The 26,802-nt window shown below is 36.9% G+C and overlaps 1 protein-coding gene across 4 annotated transcripts in view; it reads right to left on the reverse strand.

The window, feature by feature from the left end:
- LOC121316796 (cAMP-specific 3',5'-cyclic phosphodiesterase 4D-like) overlaps nucleotides 1-26,802 on the reverse strand; it is a 373,613-nt gene that overhangs the window by 160,877 nt on the left and 185,934 nt on the right. The window contains exon 1 of one of the 4 annotated variants that reach the window (XM_041252031.1): nucleotides 25,342-25,515. The exons of the other annotated variants lie outside the window; for them this stretch is intronic. Within the exon in view, the coding sequence (XP_041107965.1) occupies nucleotides 25,342-25,427 (86 nt within the window). The 5' untranslated portion in view covers nucleotides 25,428-25,515. Of the gene's footprint in view, nucleotides 1-25,341; nucleotides 25,516-26,802 lie in introns of those variants that run through there. 4 annotated transcript variants of the gene reach the window in all.

Consider the following 26,802-nt stretch of genomic DNA (forward strand, 5'->3'; position numbering starts at 1 on the left):
ATAAATAACTATTTAAATGGGTTTCATTTACATTTACTTATGTCTCTCAAAGTAAAAAAACTCCAACGAAAAATTTTTTTTATCATAAAATAGGTACGCATATATATATATATAATATATATATATATATATATATATATATATATATATATATATATATATATATATATATATATAGTTTTCTTTATATACAAAAGTGCCTTTTTTGCCACTCCCCACTAAAATTCTGGAATACTACCCCATTGGCTGCAGCATACAAAAATAAAATTCAATCCCTGATAATACTTTTCTTTTCAGCACATAATTTACATAGAAATTGTGTAATTTACAAACTGTACTATGCAACTGCTTAGACCCTATGTGGGTGTTTGAACATTATAACATAATTATGTGCAAATACAATTCAGAAAAAAACACCTCAGGAAATATTTGGTGGGAAACATTTTTCATTCTGTTGTATAAATTATGCCCTGGAAATTTTAAAATTGGATAATGTCTCACAGCCTAGCAGTTGGTGAAACAGATGAAAGACGTTGTTTTTGTTTTCATGTTTTGGTTTTTTTTTACAATTACCTCAAACAATACAAGTAGGTTTCCTCCTTTTCTACGTTTATTCAGGGGCTCACAAAAGACTGTACTAAATCATACATTTCTTAGAGTAGAAACATCAAGAAAACTTTTTTTTCATTTGTACAATGTTGCAATGGGCTACTTAATGTAATAATTTATTAACATATTCTTTGCTTCTGACCAGCAGGTGACCAAGCCTTGGTCGGAGATTTTCAAGATAGTGAAAATTACAGCAAATGAAACAGGTGTCAATCTTACATATCTGACACTTTCCTATTGTTGACTTTGGATACTCTAGGTGTGGGATGTATTACAGTACTTTGTCAACCCCTAAAAAACAAATGCTGAAAAAGAGAAAGCTTAGATATACTTGTAGGATCAAATGGATACGATATACCATATTTACATCAACCTGAATGGAACTAATATTTATACATTTTCCTGAGCTTTCCCACAAACTAATTCAATAATGCTTCTGCTTACATATAGAAATGATTTAGAAAAGAAAAACAAACTGACAAAGCCGGTAGCATTTTCGGGGGTCAGGATAAAATCATATAATTGCTCATTACTGTGTTGAAGGCTTTTAGCTTTGCTTGAAATTCATTATTGTATTCAGGTTCTTAGAACTTTGTATAAACATAATCATTTCAAGATGTGAATGTGAATATAACTATATCCCTAGGGTTTAAGAATACAATCACATTTGGGATGATGTAAACACAAGCACTAATACAAGCATATTGCAAAAACTGGGATACAATAATATAGGCCTATGAACAGTAAACTGTCCATGCAAGTTGCCAGTGTTTCTGCTTTGCTCAATACGCTGATGTTCAGAAAGTTTGTCTTTTGTGGTTTTAAAAGGCCTGTGATCAGAATGGGACATGTAGGTTTTAAGTGCAGTTCATTTGCAATGTGTACTTTTTAAAAGTTCACTTACAGCTGTATTTTCATAACATGCACAGCACGTTTAAATGTATAATTAATTTCATTGTTCTGTAATTTAAATTTGATTCACATAAAAACTCAGACTGCATTTGGCTTAGACTCCTGACAATATAAAATTACTGATGATACAAATATTTTTGCTGATCCCATAAATTTGTATCAACGAGAATTGACTATTTAACAAATGTTTTGGAAATTCTAAATATATTAATGTTGCATCCAAATACGCTAATTTAATCAAACACAATTAATTGTAGTCGCTTGCTATGGCGCTGCATCAAAACTAGTTTTATGTCCTCTTGAGCGCTTGCTCTGTATTTTGCTTATATGGATTGATAGCAGCATTCAGATCTCACTTGTTCCAGCTTGTATCCTGTGTGTGGTCTGGCAATGCCAATGATCATAGTGATAATAATACTACTAATTAATAATAATAAAAATAATAATAATAATAATAATAATAATAATAATAATAATAATAAAATATTTTAAATATTTTAGCCATTCTAAAACAAAAATACAATGCAATGTACAGCAAAGACCATCTAAGACAAGGCAAGAAAACTTCTGTTAATCTGTGAATCTGGTAAGTAAGCTGTATACAGTAGTTGTGAAACGCTGTTTTCTAGTTAGCATCACCTCTTTAGCAAGTTTGTTGTGGTGCAACATTTTAAGAGGACCCCTGTTACAAAACTCACTTTTCTCATGGACAACAGCTAGTGTCATATATAGCTCTGGCCAAAGGTTTTGCAACACCCTATATAATTAACAATTTTAGCTTCATAAGGTTGAATGGAACCTGCTGAATAATGTTACGTCAACATATTGAATTACATTGCGCTTTGTAGTTTTTCATATACTGAAATATATTGAAAAATGTAACATTTCAAAATCTAACATGAAATACTGAACTACTAAGAACATAAGAACATAAGAAAGTTTACAAACGAGAGGAGGCCATTCGGCCCATCTTGCTCGTTTGGTTGTTAGTAGCTTATTGATCCCAAAATCTCATCAAGCAGCTTCTTGAAGGATCCCAGGGTGTCAGCTTCAACAACATTACTGGGGAGTTGATTCCAGACCCTCACAATTCTCTGTGTAAAAAAGTGTCTCCTATTTTCTGTTCTGAATGCCCCTTTTTCTAAACTCCATTTGTGACCCCTGGTCCTTGTTTCTTTTTTCAGGCTGAAAAAGTCCCTTGGGTCGACACTGTCAATACCTTTTAGAATTTTGAATGCTTGAATTAGGTCGCCACGTAGTCTTCTTTGGTCAAGACTGAACAGATTCAATTTTTTTAGCCTGTCTGCATATGACATGCCTTTTAAGCCCGGGATAATTCTGGTCGCTCTTCTTTGCACTCTTTCTAGAGCAGCAATATCTTTTTTATAGCGAGGTGACCAGAACTGAACACAATATTCAAGATGAGGTCTTACTAGTGCATTGTACAGTTTTAACATTACTTCCCTTGATTTAAATTCAACACTTTTCACAATGTATCCGAGCATCTTGTTAGCCTTTTTTATAGCTTCCCCACATTGTCTAGATGAAGACATTTCTGAGTCAACAAAAACTCCTAGGTCTTTTTCATAGATTCCTTCTCCAATTTCAATATCTCCCATATGATATTTATAATGTACATTTTTATTTCCTGCGTGCAGTACCTTACACTTTTCTCTATTAAATGTCATTTGCCATGTGTCTGCCCAGTTCTGAATCTTGTCTAGATCATTTTGAATGACCTTTGCTGCTGCAACAGTGTTTGCCACTCCTCCTACTTTTGTGTCGTCTGCAAATTTAACAAGTTTGCTTACTATACCAGAATCTAAATCATTAATGTAGATTAGGAATAGCAGAGGACCTAATACTGATCCCTGTGGTACACCGCTGGTTACCACACTCCATTCTGAGGTTTTTCCTCTAATCAGTACTTTCTGTTTTCTACATGTTAACCACTCCCTAATCCATGTACATGTGTTTCCTTGAATCCCAACTGCGTTCAGTTTGAGAATTAATCTTTTGTGCGGGACTTTGTCAAAAGCTTTCTGGAAATCTAAATAAACCATGTCATATGCTTTGCAATTATCCATTATTGATGTTGCATCCTCAAAAAAATCAAGCAAGTTAGTTAGGCACGATCTCCCTTTCCTAAAACCATGTTGACTATCTCCCAGTACCCTGTTACCATATAGGTAATTTTCCATTTTGGATCTTATTATAGTTTCCATAAGTTTCTTATTATAGTTTCCATAAGTTTGCATATACTATGATGGCTTCCGGTAGACTTTTGCAATACCACAGGGTACCACAGGGATCAGTATTAGGTCCTCTGCTATTCCTAATCTACATTAATGATTTAGATTCTGGTATAGTAAGCAAACTTGTTAAATTTGCAGACGACACAAAAATAGGAGGAGTGGCAAACACTGTTGCAGTAGCAAATGTCATTCAAAATGATCTAGACAAGATTCAGAACTGGCCAGACACATGGCAAATGACATTTAATAGAGAAAAGTGTAAGGTACTGCACGCAGGAAATAAAGATATACATTATAAATATCAGATGGGAGATACTGAAATTGGAGAAGGAATCTATGAAAAAAACTTAGGAGTTTTTGTTGACTCAGAAATGTCTTCATCTAGACAATGTGGGGAAGCTATAAAAAAGGCTAACAAGATGCTCGGATACATTGTGAAAAGTGTTGAATTTAAATCAAGGGAAGTAATGTTAAAACTGTACAATGCACTAGTAAGACCTCATATTGAATACTGTGTGCAGTTCTGGTTACCTTGCTGTAAAAAAATAGATATTGCTGCTCTAGAAAGAGTGCAAAGAAGAGCGACCAGAATTATTCCAGGCTTAAAAGGCATGTCATATGCAGACAGGCTAAAAGAATTGAATCTGTTCAGTCTTAAACAAAGAAGACTATGCAGCGACCTAATTCAAGCATTCAAAATTCTAAAAGGTATTGACAATGTCGACCCAAGGGACTTTTTCGACCTGAAAAAAGAAACAAGGACCAGGGGTCACAAATGGAGATTAGACAAAGGGGCACTCAGAACAGAAAATAGGAGGCACTTTTTTACACAGAGAATCGTGAGGGTCTGGAATCAACTCCCCAGTAATGTTGTTGAAGCTGACACCCTGGGATCCTTCAAGAAGCTGCTTGATGAGATTCTGGGATCAATAAGCTACTAACAACCAAATGAGCAAGATGGGCTGCATGGCCTCCTCTCGTTTGTAAACTTTCTTATGTTCTTATGTTCTTAATATCATTATGTGGTGTCTTTGATTACATGATGTTAAATATCAGATTACATTTTGTTCATATAGTTTGTTTTTTTTGTTTTGTTTTGTTTTGTTTTAATATGTCTCAATCCTAAAATTATAAGTGATGCAAAACATTTGTCCACAGCTGTGCATTTACATACGTGTTTATACTTCCCCTTGCAATGGTCACATTGGAAAAAAGGGGAATAAGACATCCCCCACTTCAGTGTTTCTATGAAGCCCCATACATCATTTTGCCGGCTTTCAATTCAGGTTACGTATCAACAGTCCATTTATTTTCTAAACATTGTGTTAATCACATAATGTCACACAATAACATTTACAGACAACAATAGCCAATTGTTTTGAAGGACGTGTTCAAAATACTGAAGTTCGACTTTCAGTCTAGCCAGCTGTGATATGGAGGTGGACCTTTGCAATCTCACAGAAAACATTTATATGACAAAGAGGAAGTTAAACACTGGATTTGATGCTTATACAATGACATCCATTCAAACACGCACTGTATACTGAAGATCACTTTGATGTGTTTTATAGTTACTGTGTCCAAGTTTAAAATATGTCCGGAGCGAGGAGGCTCCATGGGAATACGGCTTTGGATCATCATAAGCAAGACATAATGTGACAGTATTCCCTGGACACAGTGAGGCAGGTAGTTCATCTCAAATGAAAATCTAGAATTGTATAGAACCAATACATGACGCATCACTGCCAGTCTCTGCTTGTGTGGACAGACCCCCTTGCCTCCCTTTCCCTTAACCCACTTTAAATACGGCAGGATTATTTGTGTGTGTGTGGGAGATAGCCTTGATGGACAATGTTGGTCAATGCAGTCACTTCATTGAGACAGGAACCAGGTGCACTAGCACCCACTATCATGCCAGTTCTGAGATCCTTCTGACAAGGAGCATGGTTTTTAACTTAGTGCTGCTAGAACTCATAAGTATATGTGTTTTTGTACTTGAAAAGCAGAATCTGCTTCCGCATAATATAAAGCCCTGGCAGCTTTAAACATGGTCAAAGACTTCATAATTTATGTATGATAATTCATCAGGAAAAGGATTATTAGTAGACACTCCCTCTATTTAAGTATGCAAAACTGACATATCAACAGGATCGGTTTTTAACCGAGAAAGTTTTGATACTTGCTCTATATCAATTTGTTTCAACAAATCAAATTAGAAAAAAAATACCATGGTTTTCTCAGACTCTTACCCTATAGGATAAGCATGGCCCTAACCTCTAAGGTTCATTTGATATCCTTATGTACATTTATGAGCAAAGCAGTAAAAACAGTAAATGAAATCAGTAGTTTGTTCACACAATGTAAGCTAAGCAGTCAGACCTCAGGGTAAACTACATGTATTTGATATTTGAGCAACATAGCATCTTAAATGCTCTAAGAGCTATGTGGGCACTAAAGTACTTATTTAATAAATCAACCACACAATTTATATATTCATTGAGGTTTAAAAATTGTTTTATTCCTCATAGCATTTAGCTCTCTTGCAGACATAAAAGCACTATTAAGTGCATCAGGAGGTGTTGCTGGAAACACTTATGTAGTGAAATAACTGATCATTTCTTTACCTAGGGGTATCACATTAGTGTACAGTAGTGGTATAAAACTGGTTGAAGAGCTGTGAAAAATCCATCACATTCACAATGTGATATATTTTCAGTTAATGTCATATGCCATGCAACAAAGTTTAATCCTTTCATTTTTATCAAGCTCCACCCCACCCATATCACATTATGTGTGTAAAAAGCTGGGAAATGAACAGACTCGCTCTGCTTCAGGTTATTAGGACTTCCCCTTTGCTGGTTGTGGTTCTGTTTACCTGAGAACCATGATAATGCTCTTGACCTGAGTGACAGTGACAGGATTGGCAGGAATTAAATGGTGTATTACTGTCCAGCCCAGAGCATCTCACTTCAGAGTACTTGCAGGGCCTGGAGAGAGGACTACTTCCCTATGTCTACAATTTCCCTATGGGTAGCACAATGCATCCAGTTCAAGTATGTGAATATACTCATTGGTCTCTCTAGCAAGTAAAACTCTACTGTTAAATTTCTGTCCAGATATTCCAGTATAACCATAAAAAAGGGGAGGGGGTAGTATGGCTTGAAGCGGTCTGACGATTGAGTCAAGGAGGGGTGAGGATTGAGTTGAGGAAGGGTGAGGAATGATGTCTGACGATTGAGTCGAGGAGGGGTGAGGATTGACTCAAGGAGGGATGCTGATTGACGTGAGGAGGGGTGAGGTCTAAGGATGTCCTAAAATGGACACCGTACCTGCGATACAGATCTGCTGATTCAGACCTTGATAATAAATTAAAGATGTGCTTTCCATAATTAACTGCAAGTTACAAATTCAGAATTGATTCCAGCCAGGGGCTGCATTGTAAAACTACACTGAGACATATTGAATTGCAGAGAGGTAATAGGAGTTGAGATATGATGAAAACTGAAACATGCAAACAATTAAAAAATCTGTTTTGTTATAGACGATTTGTAATTCAAGTCAGGCATGTAGCCTACAACTATAACTTCCAACATCCTCAAGGCTTTTTTTCTCCAAGCCTTGTTTAAATTTACACAAACAAATATGGAGAGTTTAGTATATCTGTCCATAGCTTGGTCTTTTTTTCTCTACTATAACCAAACATCATAGTTGATTGACATGTTCTTTAAATTCCCCCAAGGCAGTCTGAGCTGCCAAGAAACAGATCCCCCCTCTCTCCAAAATCCGTCATTGTGCCATGTTGGATTGCATGTGCAACTGCTTTCAATTTTACAAGTTAACCTAATTAAAAAAAGGATGTATTCTTTCTTCAGCTGGTGCTTTTGTTATACCATTTTACAAATCTAAAGAGCTGATGTTTTCAAATGATACCACTGGCGTTCCTTGATAAAACTGTCTAATTAAAGAGTATTAAATATACTTCCTGTAACAGTGTTCTATCTCCCTACCCCAGATACTTATTTTTCACTTGGCAAAAAACAGATAGTAAATCCTACTATCTGTTTCCTTACAATAAGTGAATGCTTGTTTAATTACAGTACATTGAGGAGTAAGTTGACATTACTCCACAAGTAAACCTTCTGGAAAAGCCACTTCACCTCTACTTACACTCTTTTCTGGATTTTGATAGTCTATTCACCCAATCCAAAGTTTGTAAAGCACTGTAAAAAATGTAGAAAATGTTTCCAAGAGCATGTTTTAGATAGCAACCATCCCCTGTGCCCATGCAATAGGACTGCTCCGTGTATAGGAACACCTCCTAAGAGAACACTTCAGCTAAGAGAACACCATTGTGATTAAACAGATTTTTCCCTTTGTAAATGCTCCACCTAAAGAAACAGGAACTTCACTTAAAAGAACGTGTTTTTGGCACCGCTAGCGATTCGTTCACAAGTGGTACAGTACTGTTTTGTTACCTGATAACTCATCATCATCAAACTTGCATTCAAATGGTTCATTCAATCTTTTCAAATGTGACTTATATTCTGATTTCTACGAGTGCATCTCATTGCTATAAAATGGCATGTAAACAAACAGCGAAACAAAAAGTTGTTCGAGCTCCTTAAAACCGTGAATCAGACACAAATCGCTGAGCAATTTGATGTTTTCCATTCGGGTGAGTTGCTTCACCATTTTCTTAAATAACTGCATGTCATGCTCCTGTAAAGGTATTCATAATGAATCTAGAGCTGCTGCTGCATTTTTTAGGGGTGCTGTGTTAATTTAGTTTGATAGTTAGTTTATTCACGTTAGTTTGTCTGTTATTTTATTATTATAGTTTATTAACATGAACTTGCCTATTGCTTTTCTCTTACTTACTCTATTCATTTCATATGCTGATGTACGTACATCATGACAAGTAATACATATTTATATATTTATTGATTCATATTGTGTCTGGTGGGCAACTCCATCTTACAGAACACTTCGGCTCAGAGAACACTTCACTTGCTTCCCGAGGGGGCTCTCTTAGCCGGAGACGACTGTATTTTCAGTCATGTCAACTGGCTGCTTATTAAGGTTGCACAGTATGTTAGAAGGTCAATCGACTCAGAAAACCTGCATTAGCAGAAGCTGAATTAGGCATCAGTTGACATGTAAATACATGCATTAACCAACAGGAAACTGAAATGTGGCCGTCCAATGGATAGCATTGGAATTCCCTGTAAAGTACCCGTGTTTCCAGGAAGCCTGGTCATACTGTATGCTTTAGGGTATCAGTATGACAAAATCCCTCTACAGTGCTTGGCATTGTAAGGACTCAGCAGTGCTTCAAGTTGGGCTTTGGATTCAAGCAACTACATCTGTTTTTTTAATAGGCAAAATTTCCCAACATCTCATAAAACTGTTTACTAACTTGATTTTTTTTTCTGTGCTAAATTTAACTTGCTTGTGGAATTCAATCAAAATTTCACAACCCAAAGACAACTAAATCATGTTAACCATTAAGCAAATAAATACAGTTAATGGTCTGCACTGATCCCAAATATATTTTGAAAGCAGCCATTACATTGTAATGTTACCAATTAATAGCCTTGTTTACTGAAGCTCCTACTGACATGCTGTGGTTATTTAAATACATTTCAGACAAAACAGAACAATAGCAGACAAGCTTATTACTAAATTAAGCTTTGATTTAAGATAATGTTTTGACACTAAACTGTCTACATCTTATAGGCATAATCAATATCTCAAATATATTAGACGGCTGTTTCTACACAACTTTAATGCTGGTAACATTAATTAGGCATAAATCAATATTATGTTTGTTAACATGAACACAAATCCATGGTAGGCATGTTGGCAACAGCCTTGGTGATCAATAAGCTCTGTGTGAAAATGATACTGACCAGCCTCTGTTCAACCTTGCTTGCTAAAGCTGATTGCTGTATATTTGCATCAAATAAAGTCAAAGTGATACTGCTACAATGCTAAATTATTATGACCAAATGACACAGTAAATACTAACAGCAAAAAGCTATCTGGCCTTGTATTGATACATTGATCTTCTATAATGGTTTATGTTTTAAGAATGGATCTAGTTTATGATAATATAATTTTAAACGGTGTTATTTTCATGTAAGTATTGCATACTTACATGAAATGCATGTTTTGGTGCCACCGCTACATAAATAACAAAAGAAAATGTTAATTTGAACATGAAACAATAATAAGGTCAAGTGATTGTTCTGTTGCACAGCTTCATGGATTAATGATTCATGTTTACAGTAAAGTGTCTGTGGCAGCTGAGTAAAGCACAGGATATCAATTATTGTAACCAACAACTAATAATGTTTAATTGACTGTGGTATAAAGTGTGCGAGTGTGTGGGGAATATTGGGTTGGCAGGGGGTTAACTGTGTCACAGTTAAAGAAGGCATATGTTAACTACTGTTAATGACAGCATTCTTACAGGCAAATAATCCATGTGACATGGGAATTTCAGAACCCATTCAAAATTGAAAATGTTTATATATATATATATATATATATATATATATATATATATATACACACACACACACATACACACACACACACACACTGAATGTGTGGATGTATGTTTGTTAATGTACTGTACTTCTTGACTCCAGAATTAATCAATGAAATTCCCATTAATCCCTTGACCATTAGTATGCAAAGGAGAATAACACATAATCATCTATTGATGAAGCTCTGCTTAATCAGTATAACTTTAGCAGGCCCGTTAGACATCAGATCGCCAATAATGTATGCCTATGAGTCATTAAGCTTCTATAAAAAAAAGAATTACTCAGCAGTAAAAGTCCTGATTGCTGAGTGTAATTACTATGTTGTCAGACAGTTATATTCATGAGAAGACTGTCAATACATAATCTCTTAAGTAGCCATCAATCAGTGGGGTGAGCTGTGATCGATAAATCTCTGTTGTAGTTGTAGAAGTACAGTTCAGCATTAGCTAATCCAATTACTGGCAAACATAGAAAACCGCAAGAGCAACATGGGACTTGAAGAGAAGGCTGAGAAAGTTGCAGATTCGGTAACACAAAAGGCAGACTGTTTGGGCCTCCTGCCCTGCAGCCAGAGGTCATAGATTTACTTGTTTGTTCATTATTGATCTGCCCTGCTGTGAACGTAGCCTCTTGTTACCAAAGCTTGAGTAAATGCCAGTGAGTTAGCTTCTTTAACATTTGATCAAAAAGAGCATAATGCAGCAGTCTCACAGGAGGCCACACATTGATGGTGTTCGAATGATGTTCTTCAGTTTGGTTCATCAGGTAATTCCACAACAGCAGCCTTGTTTTATTTAACCTTAAATCGATTGCCAGTTCAATGTGCCAAGTGATTCAATAACCAATAAATTGTTAATCCTAAATTACATGAACAACCTAGTTGAACTGAGTTGAACAAGCATGTATACCTCCATAACTTTTGCTAAAGAACGTTCTTAACCAGTTTTAATCCTAACCTCTTGCATCTTGTCTTCTACTGTATTTTAGTTGTATAATGTGCACAATACTGTATTTAAATATTGTTTTGCATTGTAACCTTGTATTGCCCTGTAACACCTGTAAGTCTCCTTGGATAAAGACGCAAATAAAATAAATAAATAAATAAATGCAATTGGACAAGCGATGCAGAATTAATTCCAACGTCGCCAGTATGGCTGTGTACCTGGGTTTTGTACAGTAACAACCCGTTTTTTGTGATGTTGTCTCTCAAAAAAAAAAAGCCTAATCAATAACTGTATCCTTTCTACTGTAGAAATACTTTCCATTTCTATATTCACATTGATCTGCAATGCACTGACAACCTTTACTGCATTATTCTTTTACACGATAGGCAGCTGTTGTTTTCTTTCCAAAGAGATGTGAGAAAAAAGTTTCCACGGAATGTATAAAAAAACAAAAAGGGTAGCTAGCTTCATTATCTCAGTCACCATGCTTCACAAATAATCATTTGCTGCATGTGTGCTTCAAATCCATCCTTAGTCTTTGTAACTTGTATCAGTTTCTGTAAGCCATTCGTTTCCAGACAGACCTGCAGACCCAAAGTTGAATGGTTGGTACACTTTTCAGAGGCATTACCCAATCACAGGACCGCAAGCCTATTTTAATTAGTACAGTATATACCGCGGACGTGGCTTTTCATTCAAATACTGTGTGACATCCCAAAGGCAAAGCATTGAAGGAAACAGCTGTTTGGATTCTGTTAACCAGCAGTAAAACCCACAACATTGCTTTATGGAACATCATACTGTATAAGTCATACTGTGGTTTGTCTAAATACTGTTTTTTTATTATTTTATACTTTTAGACATCAACCCACTCACACTCAAATATGGAAAACATATTGTAGGACTAACAAGGAAAAAAAAGTTTTTAAATTATACTTTATACAACTTTCTTTTGTTGGACAACATGAAACCAAAAAAGGTTTGGTTCAGCAAAATAAGTCTGCAGTTTGCAACTATTTCTACAGTTTTACTTTAAATTAGTTTTCCAAGTAGCCAGTATCAGGAGGATTTGTGCAATAGCATAGCTTTAAAGTAAGCTTTACATTTTAGGCAGTGTTTTGATCTGGCACAATAGTAAACCCCCTGTAACTTTCTCTGCATTTCTCACTTTAAACAATGTCTAGAATCTTTGTTTCTATATAAAAAAGCAAGTTCCTCAGATTAATTTTTCTTTCTTTATTTATTGTGCCTAATATCTCAGTTTTATAAGATACCCAGTGCCATTTTCATTCAGGCAGGCTGGAGGTGTTTTAGATATAAGTGAGATCCACATCTGCATGTTTGAAATAAGCCTTTGTTCTAAGGTTTTACACATTTTATAACCAGATTTGATTTCACAACTATTGGTTGTCTAATTCTGTTTTTAATATACCCTTCTTAACTGGTTAGGTCCAAATTTGCAGTCTCTCCTTGTTGCCTACACAACAGTAACATAGCGACAGTGCATAAACCATCTGAAAAGTGAATGCCGATACTTGCACTGCTAGTAAGAGTAACGGTTCCTTTGATATTATACTGTTAATATTCTGGTAATAATATTACAGTTAATACTCATGTTCCCAATTAATATTTTGTATACAAAAGCCTAAAAGACCTATCCTAAAATGAAGAGCCACTTTATTCTTTAGGTGCTTCTACAGTCCACAGCGGAGCTTTTCTGCACAGCTTTGTCACCATCTTCTGTATGTAAACCAAGGATTAAGCCTTGATCCAGGCTGGATTATCTGTTAAAATGTGGTTTTATAGATATTTGCAGTGACTTTAAACATCAATATGGAAACAAAACCAAGCCAAACTTATAATTGCAGCCACTTTTTCCAGTTCAGTTTCAGACTTTAAGGCAACAACCTGCAAACCTACACTGAACAAAAATATAAACACAACATGTAAAGTGTTGGTCCCATGTTTCATGAGCTGAAATAAAAGATCCCAGAAATTTTCCACACACACAAAACGCTTATTTCTCTCAAATTTTGTGCACAAATTTGTTTACATCCCTGTTAGTGAGCATTTCTCCTTTGCCAAGATAATCCATCCACCTGACAAGTGTGGCATATCAAGAAGCTGATTAAACAGCATGATCATTACATAGGTGCACCTTGTTTTGGGGACAATAAAAGGCCACTCTAAAATGTGCAGTTTTGTCACACAACACAATGTCACAGATGTCTCAAGTTTTGAGGGAGCGTGCAATTGGAATGCTGACTGCAGGAATGTCAACCAGAGCTGTTTCCAGAGAATTGAATGTTAATTTCTCTACCATAAGCCGCCTCCAATGTCGTTTTAGAGAATTTGGCAGTACGTCCAACCAGCCTAACAACTGCAGACCACATGTAACCACGCCAGCCCAGGACCTCCACATCCGGCTTCTTCACCTGCGGGATCGTCTGTGACCAGCCACCCGGGCAGCTGATGAAACTGTGGGTTTGCACAACCGAAGAATTTCTGCACAAACCGTAAGAAACCGTCTCGGGGAAGCTCATCTGCGTGCTCGTCGTCCTCACCAGGGTCTTGACCTGACTGCAGTTCACTTTCGATGGCCACTGGCACGCTGGAGAAGTGTGCTTTTCACGGATGAATCCCAGTTTCAACTGTACAGGGCAGATGGCAGACAGCATGTATGGCGTTGTGTGGGCGAGCGGTTTGCTGATGTCAACGTTGTGAACAGAGTGCCCCATGGTGGTGGTGGGGTTATGGTATGGGCAGGCATAAGCTACGGACAACGAACCCAATTGCATTTTATCGATGGCAATTTGGATGGAGATAGCGTGACGAGATCCTGAGACACATTGTCGTGCCATTCATCTGCCGCCATTACCTCATGTTTCAGCATAATGCACAGCCCCATGTCGCAAGTATCTGTACACAATTCCTGAAAGCTGAAAATGTCCCAGTTCTTCCATGGTCTGCATACTCAGCAGACATGTCACCCATTGACAGTCATTGAAGAGGAGTGGGACAACATTCCACAGGCCACAATCAACAGCCTGATCAACTCTATGTGAAGGAGATGTGTCGCGCTGCATGAGGAAATGGTGGTAACACCAGATACTGACTGGTTTTCTGATCCATGCCTACCTTTTATTCCCAGTCATGTGAAATCCACAAATTAGGGCCTAATGAATTTATTTCAATTGACTGAATTCCTTATATAAACTGTAACTCACTAAAATCTTTGAAATTGTTGCATGTTGCGTTTATATTTTTGTTCAGTGTAATTAGGACTTACTTAAATAACAGAAAGGTTTTACTTCTGATAAAGAAATGTATTACTTTATTGTTTTGGAAAGCCAGGCTTTCCCCATTGGGGTGTATAAAAAAATGATTGCTGATTGATGGACTGAAACGTTTACCAGAGGGGTGACATGTAATTTCCAAGTTTGGTAGAGGTTTTAACACCCAGTTTCTGTCGACGCAGGCGTTACCCGCTGGATATAATCAAACTATTATTTTATATTGAAGTTTTGTACTATCTAGTCTGCCCTAGAAGAGATCCTTAGGCTTTACATTTGCCCAAGGATTATGTTCTGTAACCTGTATTTAATATCCACATTAATAAGGCTAACTTTAATGGTATAATTTCAAGGGAGGGCATTTTCATCAGGCCTGAAAAAGATGACAAGGATTTTTCAATTTGGTAATTGTAACCTTTTCTTAATTTGGCATACTTTATACATGTATCCCAAAGGTTCAATGGAACACTGAAATATTTGTTTTCAATCCATTGCGCTGGCATTGCTGGTAATGATGTGGCCTCCTATTGGTTCAGCTAGACTTTATTTAGATCACTAGTATTATAATATTGTACAAATGGTAAACCCAGGAGGTAATAAATGAATGTTAATCATTCATTGTACATACAAAGCAGCTGAGACATCTTAAAGAAGAGATGCTAAATACATAAAGACTCATTTAAAATTAGAACAACATGTAAAACCTATTTATATGTATATATTTGTTTAATTAAAACCTGAAAATGTCCTACAGTGTTTTTTTTTTATTTAATCTGTGTTCAACTAACCACAGGCTGTGGTGTTTTAAAGCAACTCCTGAAAAGGTAAGTGAAAGCTATTAATCCCTTCTACCAGGAATACTGCAGTGTTAGCAAGCCTGATGCCCTGACTTCACATTTCACTGTGCCCATTTATTTTTCCTTCCAGTTTTACATAATTATAGTTTCCTTTACCAATCTGTCACCACAACACATATTCATTCTTATTATACACAGCATCCACCATATGTTTTCTAATATTCAGTACTGAAAAAAAAATATACACAGATATGATAGCCCCCTTTCTTATGTAACAAGAGTCACCATAATAACTAGGTACTTTAATTAAAATTCCACTGACAGTGTAATATTAAGACCAGACATACAAAATCTTATTTGTTGGTCCTTTTAACTGGAGCTGACATCATACAGATTCACCAAGTGTTTTTTTTTTGTTTGTTTGTTTTTTTTTTAGTAAATAGGTAATTGTGCACTTCAGATGTAGGGAAATAAAATGCTGGTTTTGGCTGGTGAAATCAGTACCACCTTTTCTTGCAGTTGGCTGTAGATCCCGTAATACAGATTCCAGTCCCAGAATATATAAACATGGTGGCCAGCAAAATGTTGCATTCATGGCTCAACTGCAGTCAACTGTTTCCTATTCTGTAGTTTCATTTCCAAGCTTCTCCTTAGACATCACCCACCCAGTCATCAAAAACTGCTAAAATGAAAATGAGAAACTGCAAAGAAACACCAGATAAAATCTTTGAAACCAAAAATAGTAATGGTGGGCTGATTGTGGTGCCTTCTTCCATCTGCTCCTGGGAGTTAAATACAATTTTAAATTGGTCCAATTACCCTTTAGAATTGTTCCTTAACATTTAACCATTGTCAAAGACAATGAATACAGAACTGCATTATTTATACAGGATGTGTACAGTGCATCCTTCACTTTTTCATATCCAGGTAAATGTAAATTATGTGATAGTAGAGGCTTGGTGGTCCAGTAGTTAGAGAAAAGGGTTTGCTACCAGGAGGTTCCAGGTTCAATCCCAGCTCAGCCACAGACCCTGAGCAAGTCACTTAACCTCCTTGTGATCCATCTTTCAGATGAGACATAAAACCAAGGTCCAGTTGTAAGAGACTCTGCAGTTGTGACTAATATGATTTCCATTACATGAGAGTAGATGTTAAAAGTTAATTCTGATTTGAACTAAGACATAGCTTTACAGTAAACTAATGTGATCCATCCATTTGCATTTCTTTTTTGGAAAAAAGCATCTGCTAAATGACATAATAATAAAAAGGAAGATCTTCTCATGGTTTTGATTGGTTACAAAAATCCCAGTACGGTATGTTATAGTTTAAACATACAGTACTGTGCAAAAGTTTTAGGCAGGTGTGAAAAAATGCTGTAAAGTAAGAATGCTTTCAAAAATAAACATGTCAATAGATGATATTTATCAATTAACAAAATGCAAAGTGAGTGAACAGAAGAAAAATCTACATCAAATCCATATTTGGTGTGACCACCCTTTGCCTTCAAAACAGCATCAGTTCTTCTAGGTACACTTGCACAAAGTCAGGGATTTTGTCGGCATATAGTCAGGTGTATGATTAAACAATTATACCAAACAGGTGCTAATGATCATCAATTCAATATGTAGGTTGAAACACAATCATTAACTGAAACAGAAACAGCTGTGTAGGAGGAATAAAACTGGGTGAGGATCAGCCAAACTCAGCTAATAAGGTGAGGTTGCTAATAAGGTGAAGTTTACTGTCAAAAGTCATACACCATGGCAAGACTGAGCACAGCAACAAGACACAAGCTAGTTATACTGCATCAGCAAGGTCTCTCCCAGGCAGAAATTTTAAGGCAGACAGGGGTTTCCAGATGTGCTGTCCAAGCTCTTTTGAAGAACCACATAGAAACGGGCAACGTTGAGGACCGTAGATGCAGTGGTCGACCAAGGAAACTTACTGCAGCAGATGAAAGACACATCAAGCTTACTTCCCTTCACAATCGGAAGATGTCCAGCAATGCCATCAGCTCAGAATTGGCAGAAAACAGTGGGACCCTGGTACACCCATCTACTGTCTGGAGAAGTCTGGTCAGAAGTGGCCTTCATGGAAGACTTGCGGCCAAAAAGCCATACCTCCGACCTGGAAACATGGCCAAAACACTCAACTATGCACAAAAACACAGGAACTGGGATGCAGAAAAATGGCAGCAGGTGCTCTGGACTGATGAGTCAAAATTTGAAATATCTGGCTGTAGCAGAAGGCAGTTTGTTCGCCGAAGGGCTGGAGAGCGGTACACGAATGAGTGTCTGCAGGCAACAGTGAAGCATGGTGGAGGTTCCTTGCAAGTTTGGGGCTGCATTTCTGCAAATGGAGTTGGGGAATTGGTCAGAATTAATGGTCTCCTCAATGCTGAGAAGTACAGGCAGATACTTATCCATCATGCAATACCATCAGGGAGGCATCTGATTGGCCCCAAATTTATTCTGCAGCATGACAACGATCCCAAACATACAGCGAAAGTCATTAAGAACTATCTTCAGGGCTCGATGATGTTGAGCCCTGATCTCAACATCATCGAGCCTGTCTGGGATTACATGAACAGAGAGAAGCAACTGAGGATGCCTAAATCCACAGAACTGTGGTTAGTTCTCCAAGATGTTTGGGTCAACCTACCTGAAGAGTTCCTTCAAAAACTGTGTGCAAGTTTACCTAGAAGAATTGATGCTGTTTTAAAGGCAAAGGGTGATCACACCAAATATTGATTTGATGTAGATTTTTCTTCTGTTCACTCACTTTGCATTTTGTTAATTGATAAATATAAACTATTAACATGTCTATTTTTGAAAGCATTCTTACTTTACAGCATTTTTTCACACCTGCCTAAAACTTTTGCACAGTACTGTATTTCACCCTAAAGTTTAAAACGGTTAGGAAATTAAAAACAATTTGTTTGTGACACAACCATTAATTTGTTATTAATGGTTGTGTCACAGTACATTTCAGTGATTTGAGGATGATCAGGGAGCTCATATGAGCTTTGCTGTAAACATCTGGTAACAGACTGCCTGCCAATGGTTAAACTGGCAGTTCCAACATGGCAATAGACTAAAATGAGATTGAGCTGTTCATCTGAATCGTACCAGTAGAAAAGGAAAAAATAAGTCTATAATCCAAACCTTTAAACACAATCAAAAAATATACAGACTAGGTTTGTTTTCAGTACTACAGGTCTAAGATGATATAGCAAATTGTGCTGAAGAGGAAAGAGCTGATCCATCTGAATTTAAATATTCAGTTTGCAAATATTGTATGGAAAAATGTTCTGGCCATGAACAGCCTTAGAAAACGGCGTTGTTTAGTGTGTGTGATCTGTTTTAGAACACCTTAAAGTAATGTGCCAATTCATTGCAGAGAACAAACTCAAGAGATGACAAGCCTTAATTTGTACACTTGCAAACCAAACACGGTGCTAATTAGATTGCTTAAAAGAATGTTTACCATCAGGTTCATTAGTACCAGATAAACAGAAACATCAAAATGTAACAAATTTAGGCCCTGTCCACTCTATGCCTTTAATCCAGCTTAAAAGTGTTAAATCAGGTTAGTGTCTACACTGTGCAGTGTTCAATACCTGTGCAGAGTCTGGTACTAAATTAGATTGCATCAAGTAATGTGGTTTAAGTGTGGACGCTGTAATACCAAACTACATTTTTTGTGTACCCTAACCCTAACCCCAATATCCCAAAATTATTTGATACGTTTTGGAGCGTGGACATTACAAATGCAGTACTCAAAACAGGTGCCTGAAGGAGTTGAAAATGACTATCAATACTGCTGTACCGTATACAATTTCTGAGGCTTGTTGTAAAATGGTGGATTATGCAACGACGTGATCATATGCCAAAATCAAGGCACACTGATATCTGGAGAGATGAAATCGGTCAAGGAGAACTTCAGAGTTCAAAACAAAAGGCACACATTATAATAAAATTTAGTTGTGTTTTTAAGAAACAAAGCCGTAACGTTCATGCTAAGAAGCGCTATGTCTTCCATGGGCACAGGCTCCATATTTGCCATGTTGTAAACTAGTTTATAATCCAGTGCATGGTGGAATGCAGTGCATAATGTCACATTTAGTCCCACAGTCCATTGCACTTCTAGGAACTGTAACCAGACTGTTTTAATAGTGTATGCAATAAGCCCAACTAAATATGAAATGGTACTTTAGTGTGGACGCTTTGAGCTGGATTAATGAAAACTTTTTTGTAAGGTTCTCGAGATCGGTTATGTAGTTTGGACAGGACCTTAAAGTAATAATTCCTAAATCTCACCCATAAACTCCAGTTCATCCTGAACTCCATTGCTCGCCTGGTGTTCTCTCTGCCTCGCTTCTCCCACGCTACTCCACTCCTCTGCTCACTCCACCTGCTTCCTATCACCGCTCACATCCAGTTCAAGACTCTTGTACTTGCCTACCAATGTCTTGACCAGACTGCACCTAGCTACCTCCAGACCTTCATCTCTCCTTACATCCCCACGACCTCTCCGCTCTGCCTGCACTAGAAGACTGGCTGTACCTACACTACACTCCTGCCTCCAGAGCCCGCTGCTTTTTTTTTGCTTTTTTGTATCTTGCCCTTAATTGTACTGTAATTCTTGATATGTATTTTTTTGTAACAACTGTAAGTCGCCCTGGGTATGGCAGTCTGCTAATAAATAAATAAACAGATAAAAATAATACTACTACTAATAACAAAATTATATCAGGTACTACACTAGGTTCTGCCTTCCAGAAAATCTGTTACTCTTTCACTTCCTACAGCAAGTCCTTTTGTGCTGTATTGGTTCAGTGCGCATGTGTCTTTCTAATGCTGTCAATCAAGCTGCAATGATATGACACCTGTGTGGTAGAAAATTCCAATTGTAATGACAGCAAGCGTGGTGTTTTCAGAAAGTCTTATTTTCTAAATATGGTTCCTAAAATAAGCAAAAAACAATAGCCAATAGTCAAGTAAGGTCGATTTATTAAAATGACTTTGTTCTTCGATCAGCACATTGGAACGTAATTCTGTGTTTGTTGGGACTTTTCTGTTGGCTGCTGACAGAATATCTTCTTAACTGGATTATTCACAGAGCTGTGAAAGGCAGAGCAATCTACGAACAGAGAAAGAGCTATGAACGGGTTTCACTGTATACTGGTTACTATTTATTTTGCTGGAACGTATCAAGAATTGGTCAGTTTTTAAGTATTTTCACTTTCAGACTGGCTACACTTTTGTTATTTGGTCTTTGTTACTTGTTGCTATTTACAACGAGGGGAGGGGCCTGCTGGATCGTAGAATAATAAACTAATTGAATCGGGAGAGCTGCACCACTTAATTAAAAGCTCAGCAGAATTCTGGATGGACGAAAGCAGGAGGCTTGGCAGGTACGCTTTAACAGTGATGGACACATGCGAGACTCTGGCTGCAAATTACAATATAGCATTCCATTAATGGACTTAATCTTTTTTGTTTATTGTAACTTTTTCTGATATTTTCTCCTATTTGCCATACAGTAGATTGTTTTGTGAATCCTAGCAGCAAATAAAGAATGTTATTTAAAGTCTTGGCTTCTTTTTCATCGCTCCACTTTATGAATGAAAAAAAAAAGAAGCCAAGTTAGAAGCAACAATTGTGTGAATGTTGGGCCCCAGCACCTTTCCAATTGTGCCTATTTGCTTGATGTTTGACAAGGTTGCCCCAATTGCTTCTCCTAACTTGGGCTTTTGTGTTTGATATCACCACTTTAAGCGGCTGTTGCATTCTTCTAACTTATTTTTTTTTTTACATTGACAATGTTTTTGTTAGAAATATCACTTCTTTTTTTCACTTTATCAAATAATGAATAAAGCAAGCGAAAGCTATTCGAGAATGTGTATGGTAAATAGACAGACAAGACAAAAGACTGACGAGTAATATAAAAGAAATGAGGAAAGATTCGAAAGAAAAAATGGTAGAAGGGACTTTTGGACAGTATTGAAGGCATAAATAATGTATTGTAGTTGCAAATGTGCATGCATGAGTGGTGAAAAATTATATATTGATATTTATGTAGGTACAAAACAACGTTATAAATGGTTAAAAAGGTACATATGCATGTCAGTCCTAAATGGTAGTATACTAACATATTTTAATGCTGAAAAAAAAACATTGTCCATGGTGTATAATACTGGAAGCTAATTGGCCATCCCTGTTGTCCACAGTAATTTTGCTCTTCCCTACAGCAGTAAACTTGTCACTGTCTGGTTTGGACTGCAATCATTCTTCCTGCTGACTGAATAAGTTCACGTTTTATGATTGGGGAAGTTTTGCATGGCCTACATTTGCTACCAAAAATCATTGCCCATTTGTCTTTTCTATAAATGAGTTCTTCCAAACACATGGAATCTAACAGCAGGTACATGTAGAGGGTAAACATGTAACACCTGTCGGTTTACTGTGACTTTCAAAAGTATTCACCCCCTTGGACTTTTCCACATTTTATTGTGTTACAACATGGAATCAAAATGGTTTTAATTAGGAGTTTTTGCCACTGATCAACACAAAAGTCAACAATGTCAAAGTGAAAAATTACAAATATAAAACAGAAAATAATTGATTGCATAAGTATTCACCCCCTTTGCTATGACACACCTAAATAAGCTCTGGTGCAACCAATTGTCTTTAGAAGTCACATAATTAGTTGAATGGAATCCACCTGTGTGCAATTGGAAGGTGTTTCACATGATTTCAGGTTAAATACACCTGTCTCTGGGAGGTTCCACAGTTGGTTAGTACATTTCCTAACAAAAACTACATCATGAAAACGAAGGAACATTCAAAGCAAATCTGGAATAAGGTTCTTCAAAAGCACCAATCAGGGGTAGGATATAAGAACATTTCCATGGCATTGAATATCCCCCAGAGCACAGTAAAGTCCATTATTAAGAAATGGAGAGAAATTGGCACAACTGCCTAAAACAGGCCATCCTTAAGAACTCCAGATGGGCACTAGTCAAGGAGGCGACCAAGAGGCCTAGGGCAACTCTAAAGGAGTTACAGTCTTCCACGGCTGAGCTGGGAGACACTGTGCATACTGCAACAATAGCCCGAGTGCTTCACAAAACTGGCCTTTATGGGAGAGTGGAAAAAAGAAAGTCATTGTTGAAAAAAACTAACATCAAATCTAGGCTAGAGTTTCCCAGAAGGCATGTGGGAGACTCTGAGACCAAGTGGAAGAAGATTCTATGGTCTGATAAGACCAAAAGAGTTTTTTGGCCTCAATGCTAAGCGCTATGTTTGGCACAAGCCTAACATCACACATCATCCTGAGAACACCATCCCTGTCGTGAAGCATGGTGGTGGGATCATCATGCTATGGGGGTGCTTCTCTGCATCAGGGCCTGGAAAGCTTGTGAACATAAGAGTGCAAAATGGATGCAGCAAAGTATAGAGAAATACTAATAATCTGCAAGAGACCTGGGACTTGGGAGAAGATTCATCTTCCAGCAGGGCAATGACCCCAAACATACAGCCCAAGCCAAACTGCAGTGGCTTAAAAACAAAAAGGTAAATGTCCTGGAGTGGCCCAGTCAAAGCCCGGACCTCAATCCAATTGAGAATATGCAGAAAGAGTTGAAAATTGCTGTTCAAAGGTCCCCATTCAACTTGACAGAGCTTGAGCAATTTTGCAAAGAATGCACAGGTGGCGATTCAAAGTGGGTAAACGCTGTTTACCTGCGTATACCCTCAACTACACCACTGAATAAAAATCCAAAGAAAATTTTAAAGTACATGGTATTGCAAGGTATTCAGACAAGGAAGCTATATGCCACTCTTGTGTACAATTCCATGCTATGGTATCTACCAAACAGGAAACTAGATATTTTCAAACAGGAAATAGAGCATTTCTAGAATCGAGCATAACCTTCAGGTTTTCAGCAAAAGCTGGTCAGGTATGGATGCAAGCTTAAAAAATGAATGCATTTCAACAACAGCGCTGTGGTGTAGCGGGCTAAGGTCGTGTGCTCTTCAAGGAGGTCACGTTGCAAGTTCAAACAGTAATTATTACAATTTTTTTTTATTATTATTTTGTGGGATATGTACTGTTTTAAAACAAATATTGTTTAATATAGATGGTTTCGATATCAAACTGCTTGCAATCCCTGGTTTATTTTGACGTTAACCAACATGTGCAATCACATGATTAGTAGATGTTCAGTTATTTAGATATTCTGTTTGAAAAGTCGCTACACTTAAAAAAAGTCAACTGAAGAGGAAGAATATTTTTACCTTAGTTTGACGATTCATATCTCATTGTGTTTGAGAGCTATTTACTTTTTTTTCACATTTGAAGAAAGTTTCAGACTTTTGGTACTGATGGTAATTCTAAGTGATTTAGTTTTGCCGCTGCAGCATGATGAAAACAAAACAACTCTTTGAGCTGTATAGAGACATTGTAGTTTCAAACAAGTTTTTCTTGTTCAACTACTGTTCCTCTCAATGTTACTGTCTCATTCTTGATACATTTTGGTTATACCTTGAGACTCAGTATCCTTTCCTAAAACGATTTATTTGGTAGGACTAAAAAGAATGCCTACTTGGCACACCAGATTTATTTCTTCACAATTTCATAATTTCAGCAGTGTCTTCTGGGTCAAACCTCATTCCTAATATTAACGGTACCATAGACTTACTTTATTCTCAAGCCTTTCACTTTTAAATGAAAGTGGCAAATGACTAAATAATGGTTTGATACGCTTAAACAGCAGTATATAATTTAATTATACAATGTCTGTATATGAGTTTTATTGACATTCCAGGTGTGTAAACAGTTCATTTCTACTCATGCAAATAATCTCTCGTAAACATTCCCTCATATATAGTACAAGTTTGCAGTCCTATGAAATCATAATAAACCAAACCTTAAAAGGAACAATGTGTCTCAGTTTAAATGAAAACTGTCAAAACCTGTATGAAAGAAAGTATCAAGACATTATTCATGTTTAAAAAATTCTCACAGCCCTGAGGAGAAATACTAATTTCTTTAGATCCAGTCTTACATTACTGCAGACAAGCATTTGTTTGACTATTTTTAATTAGAGGGTTGTTATCAAAGGGTATGTGCATATAGATTAAATGGGTTCTGACATTTTTAAATATAATTTACAGAGATTTTATTATTCAGCTCTCCAACCTAATGTTTCTGGTCATTGTATCAGTATTCCATGCGTTTCTCTTGAGAAAAAAAAAAAAAACATTTGGAGGGATGCTAACAAACAGGTTTACTTTCTGGTAATGGTAGGCTAAACAATGGAGTCATACAATGTTAGTGTAAACATGCACATGACTGAGTCACAGCTGCTAATGCTTAAACAAGCTTATAGGACCAGGCCTTGTAGAAATCATCTTCCAATGAAAAAACAAAACATATCTTCAATTTCAAGCCAAACTGATTGATCTGACATGTGGTTAGTGCTTTTAAAATGAGATCATTGGTCATGCCATTCTATTAATTATTAGTAATTCTATATTTTATTTGCCAAGTATCTGTGTGTGTGTGTGTGTGTGTGTGTGTGTGTGTGTGTGTATATATATATATATATATATATATATATATATATATATATATATATATATACCCAGGACATATGATATCCTGGCTCAAGGTCCTGAACAGTCCTGCCACTTTTTTTTACTGTCCCTATTACTTAAAAAGTAAATCACACATCCTGATAAGTAAATGGAAATGTCTATCCCTCAGCCAATACATCAGTACTGCATATACATTGCATTTGGTCCTCCATTTAAAAAAATAAATAAAAAAAATACAGTTTAAAAATGTTAGGATCAGTAGTTTACACAACACATGTAATAACAGGAGAACAGTGTTATTTTTGCACAATGCAAATACCATGTCTCCAATAATAACAGCTTTACATAGAAAGAAGACTAATGCGGTATACCACCTACCATATCCAGGAATGCCTTCTCAATGGGAAATTATTCACATGCATCATTTTCTTCTCCCTTCCCACACGAGTGTTTCCAGGCTTCATAGAGTAGATATACTTCAGTAAAAACAAAATCCAATTCCCATAGCATTCTATAATGATATGAGCCACTTCATTTTCTTCCACTTAGTAGTCAAACATCTCCCAAAAGAAACAAACTTGTGTATAACAGAGTATAAATGTGCATATACTGTTTGTAAGAGTTTAAGCCATGGAATACGATGCAGCAGTGGTATCAGAATAGAAAAGTTGAACCTTTACGAATAAACATCACAAATTACTACTTCTTACAAATTAAGGCAACCAAACAGTAAGCAAGTCCAGGTGTAAATAAGGCAGACAGAAACATCCATTAAAAAAAAAGTTGTTGTTCAGGTAAGAGATATTCTGTGGTAAAACAAAAGAAACATCAAACCAGGGTGAATAAATGTGTCTTCATCTCGCCTTTTTCTTGCTATTATTCCAGCAGTGATTTCAAACTCTTTGTGCCACATCTTCATTTTTGACTTGAATCATTTTTTCAGCATCAGAATCCTTTCTTCTTAGTCTAAGAATAAGAAAGCATCTTCGAAATGAATGACAAGCAAGCATCTTAGATGCATTCAATCCAGGTAGCCCTAAAAAGGTACCAAGTCCTTCTCTTCCACACCCCGGGGGTGCAACTAACTGCCATCAGAAATATGTTTATTTTCCTTATTGTTTTCTTTGCAGTCATTTGCAACCCCTATCCCTATAACACAGCAGTATGCTTCCTCCGAGCACAGAGACTAAGCTATTGATCCTCTTACTAGCGCAGACAGCTCCTATTAATTCATCAGTACACTAGAAACCGAGGGAAGGGCAACCTGTGTTAAGACAGGAAACAAAAATCAAAGAAAAAAAAACAAACGTTAAATGTCATCTGAGGACCTCTTCCCTACCGTCCTGTATCCCTTTTTTCCATTTCAGTTCTACAAGAGTTGTCATCACTCGTGAGCCACAACTGTCAGCGAGGTCTTGTGACTGCAGCAGCTGGATTGTCCGTATTCCTGTTGTGCATGTTTTGAAAAGCGACACACATCCACACACTAAAGAGAGGTAAGTTGCAGCCCTCTTTTTTAAAGCACAGATGAGGGAGAAGAGTGTATTCCAGTGGCAGAGCTATCAAGCTATCCCAGGCACTTTTTCTGTCAGTTGCAGAAGGACTCAGGCCACTCACTTATACTGTTGAACTGTACAATTGCTGTGCTGCAGAACCAGCTTTTGGCTGCAGTGTGTGCAATCGTCAAGGGGCCTCTTTAGGTAGGTCCCTGTGAGGCAACATAATATGCCTTCCAACGAGCCAGGGTTAAATGACAGGCTATATCTAATGTTGCTTTTGTTTTTAGCCAATTACACTTGTGTTTAACAAAAAACTGGTTAATTAAATGAAATGTGTGTG

Source organism: Polyodon spathula, chromosome 1 (genome assembly GCF_017654505.1).
Source record: "Polyodon spathula isolate WHYD16114869_AA chromosome 1, ASM1765450v1, whole genome shotgun sequence".
Taxonomy (NCBI): Eukaryota; Metazoa; Chordata; class Actinopteri; order Acipenseriformes; family Polyodontidae; genus Polyodon; species Polyodon spathula.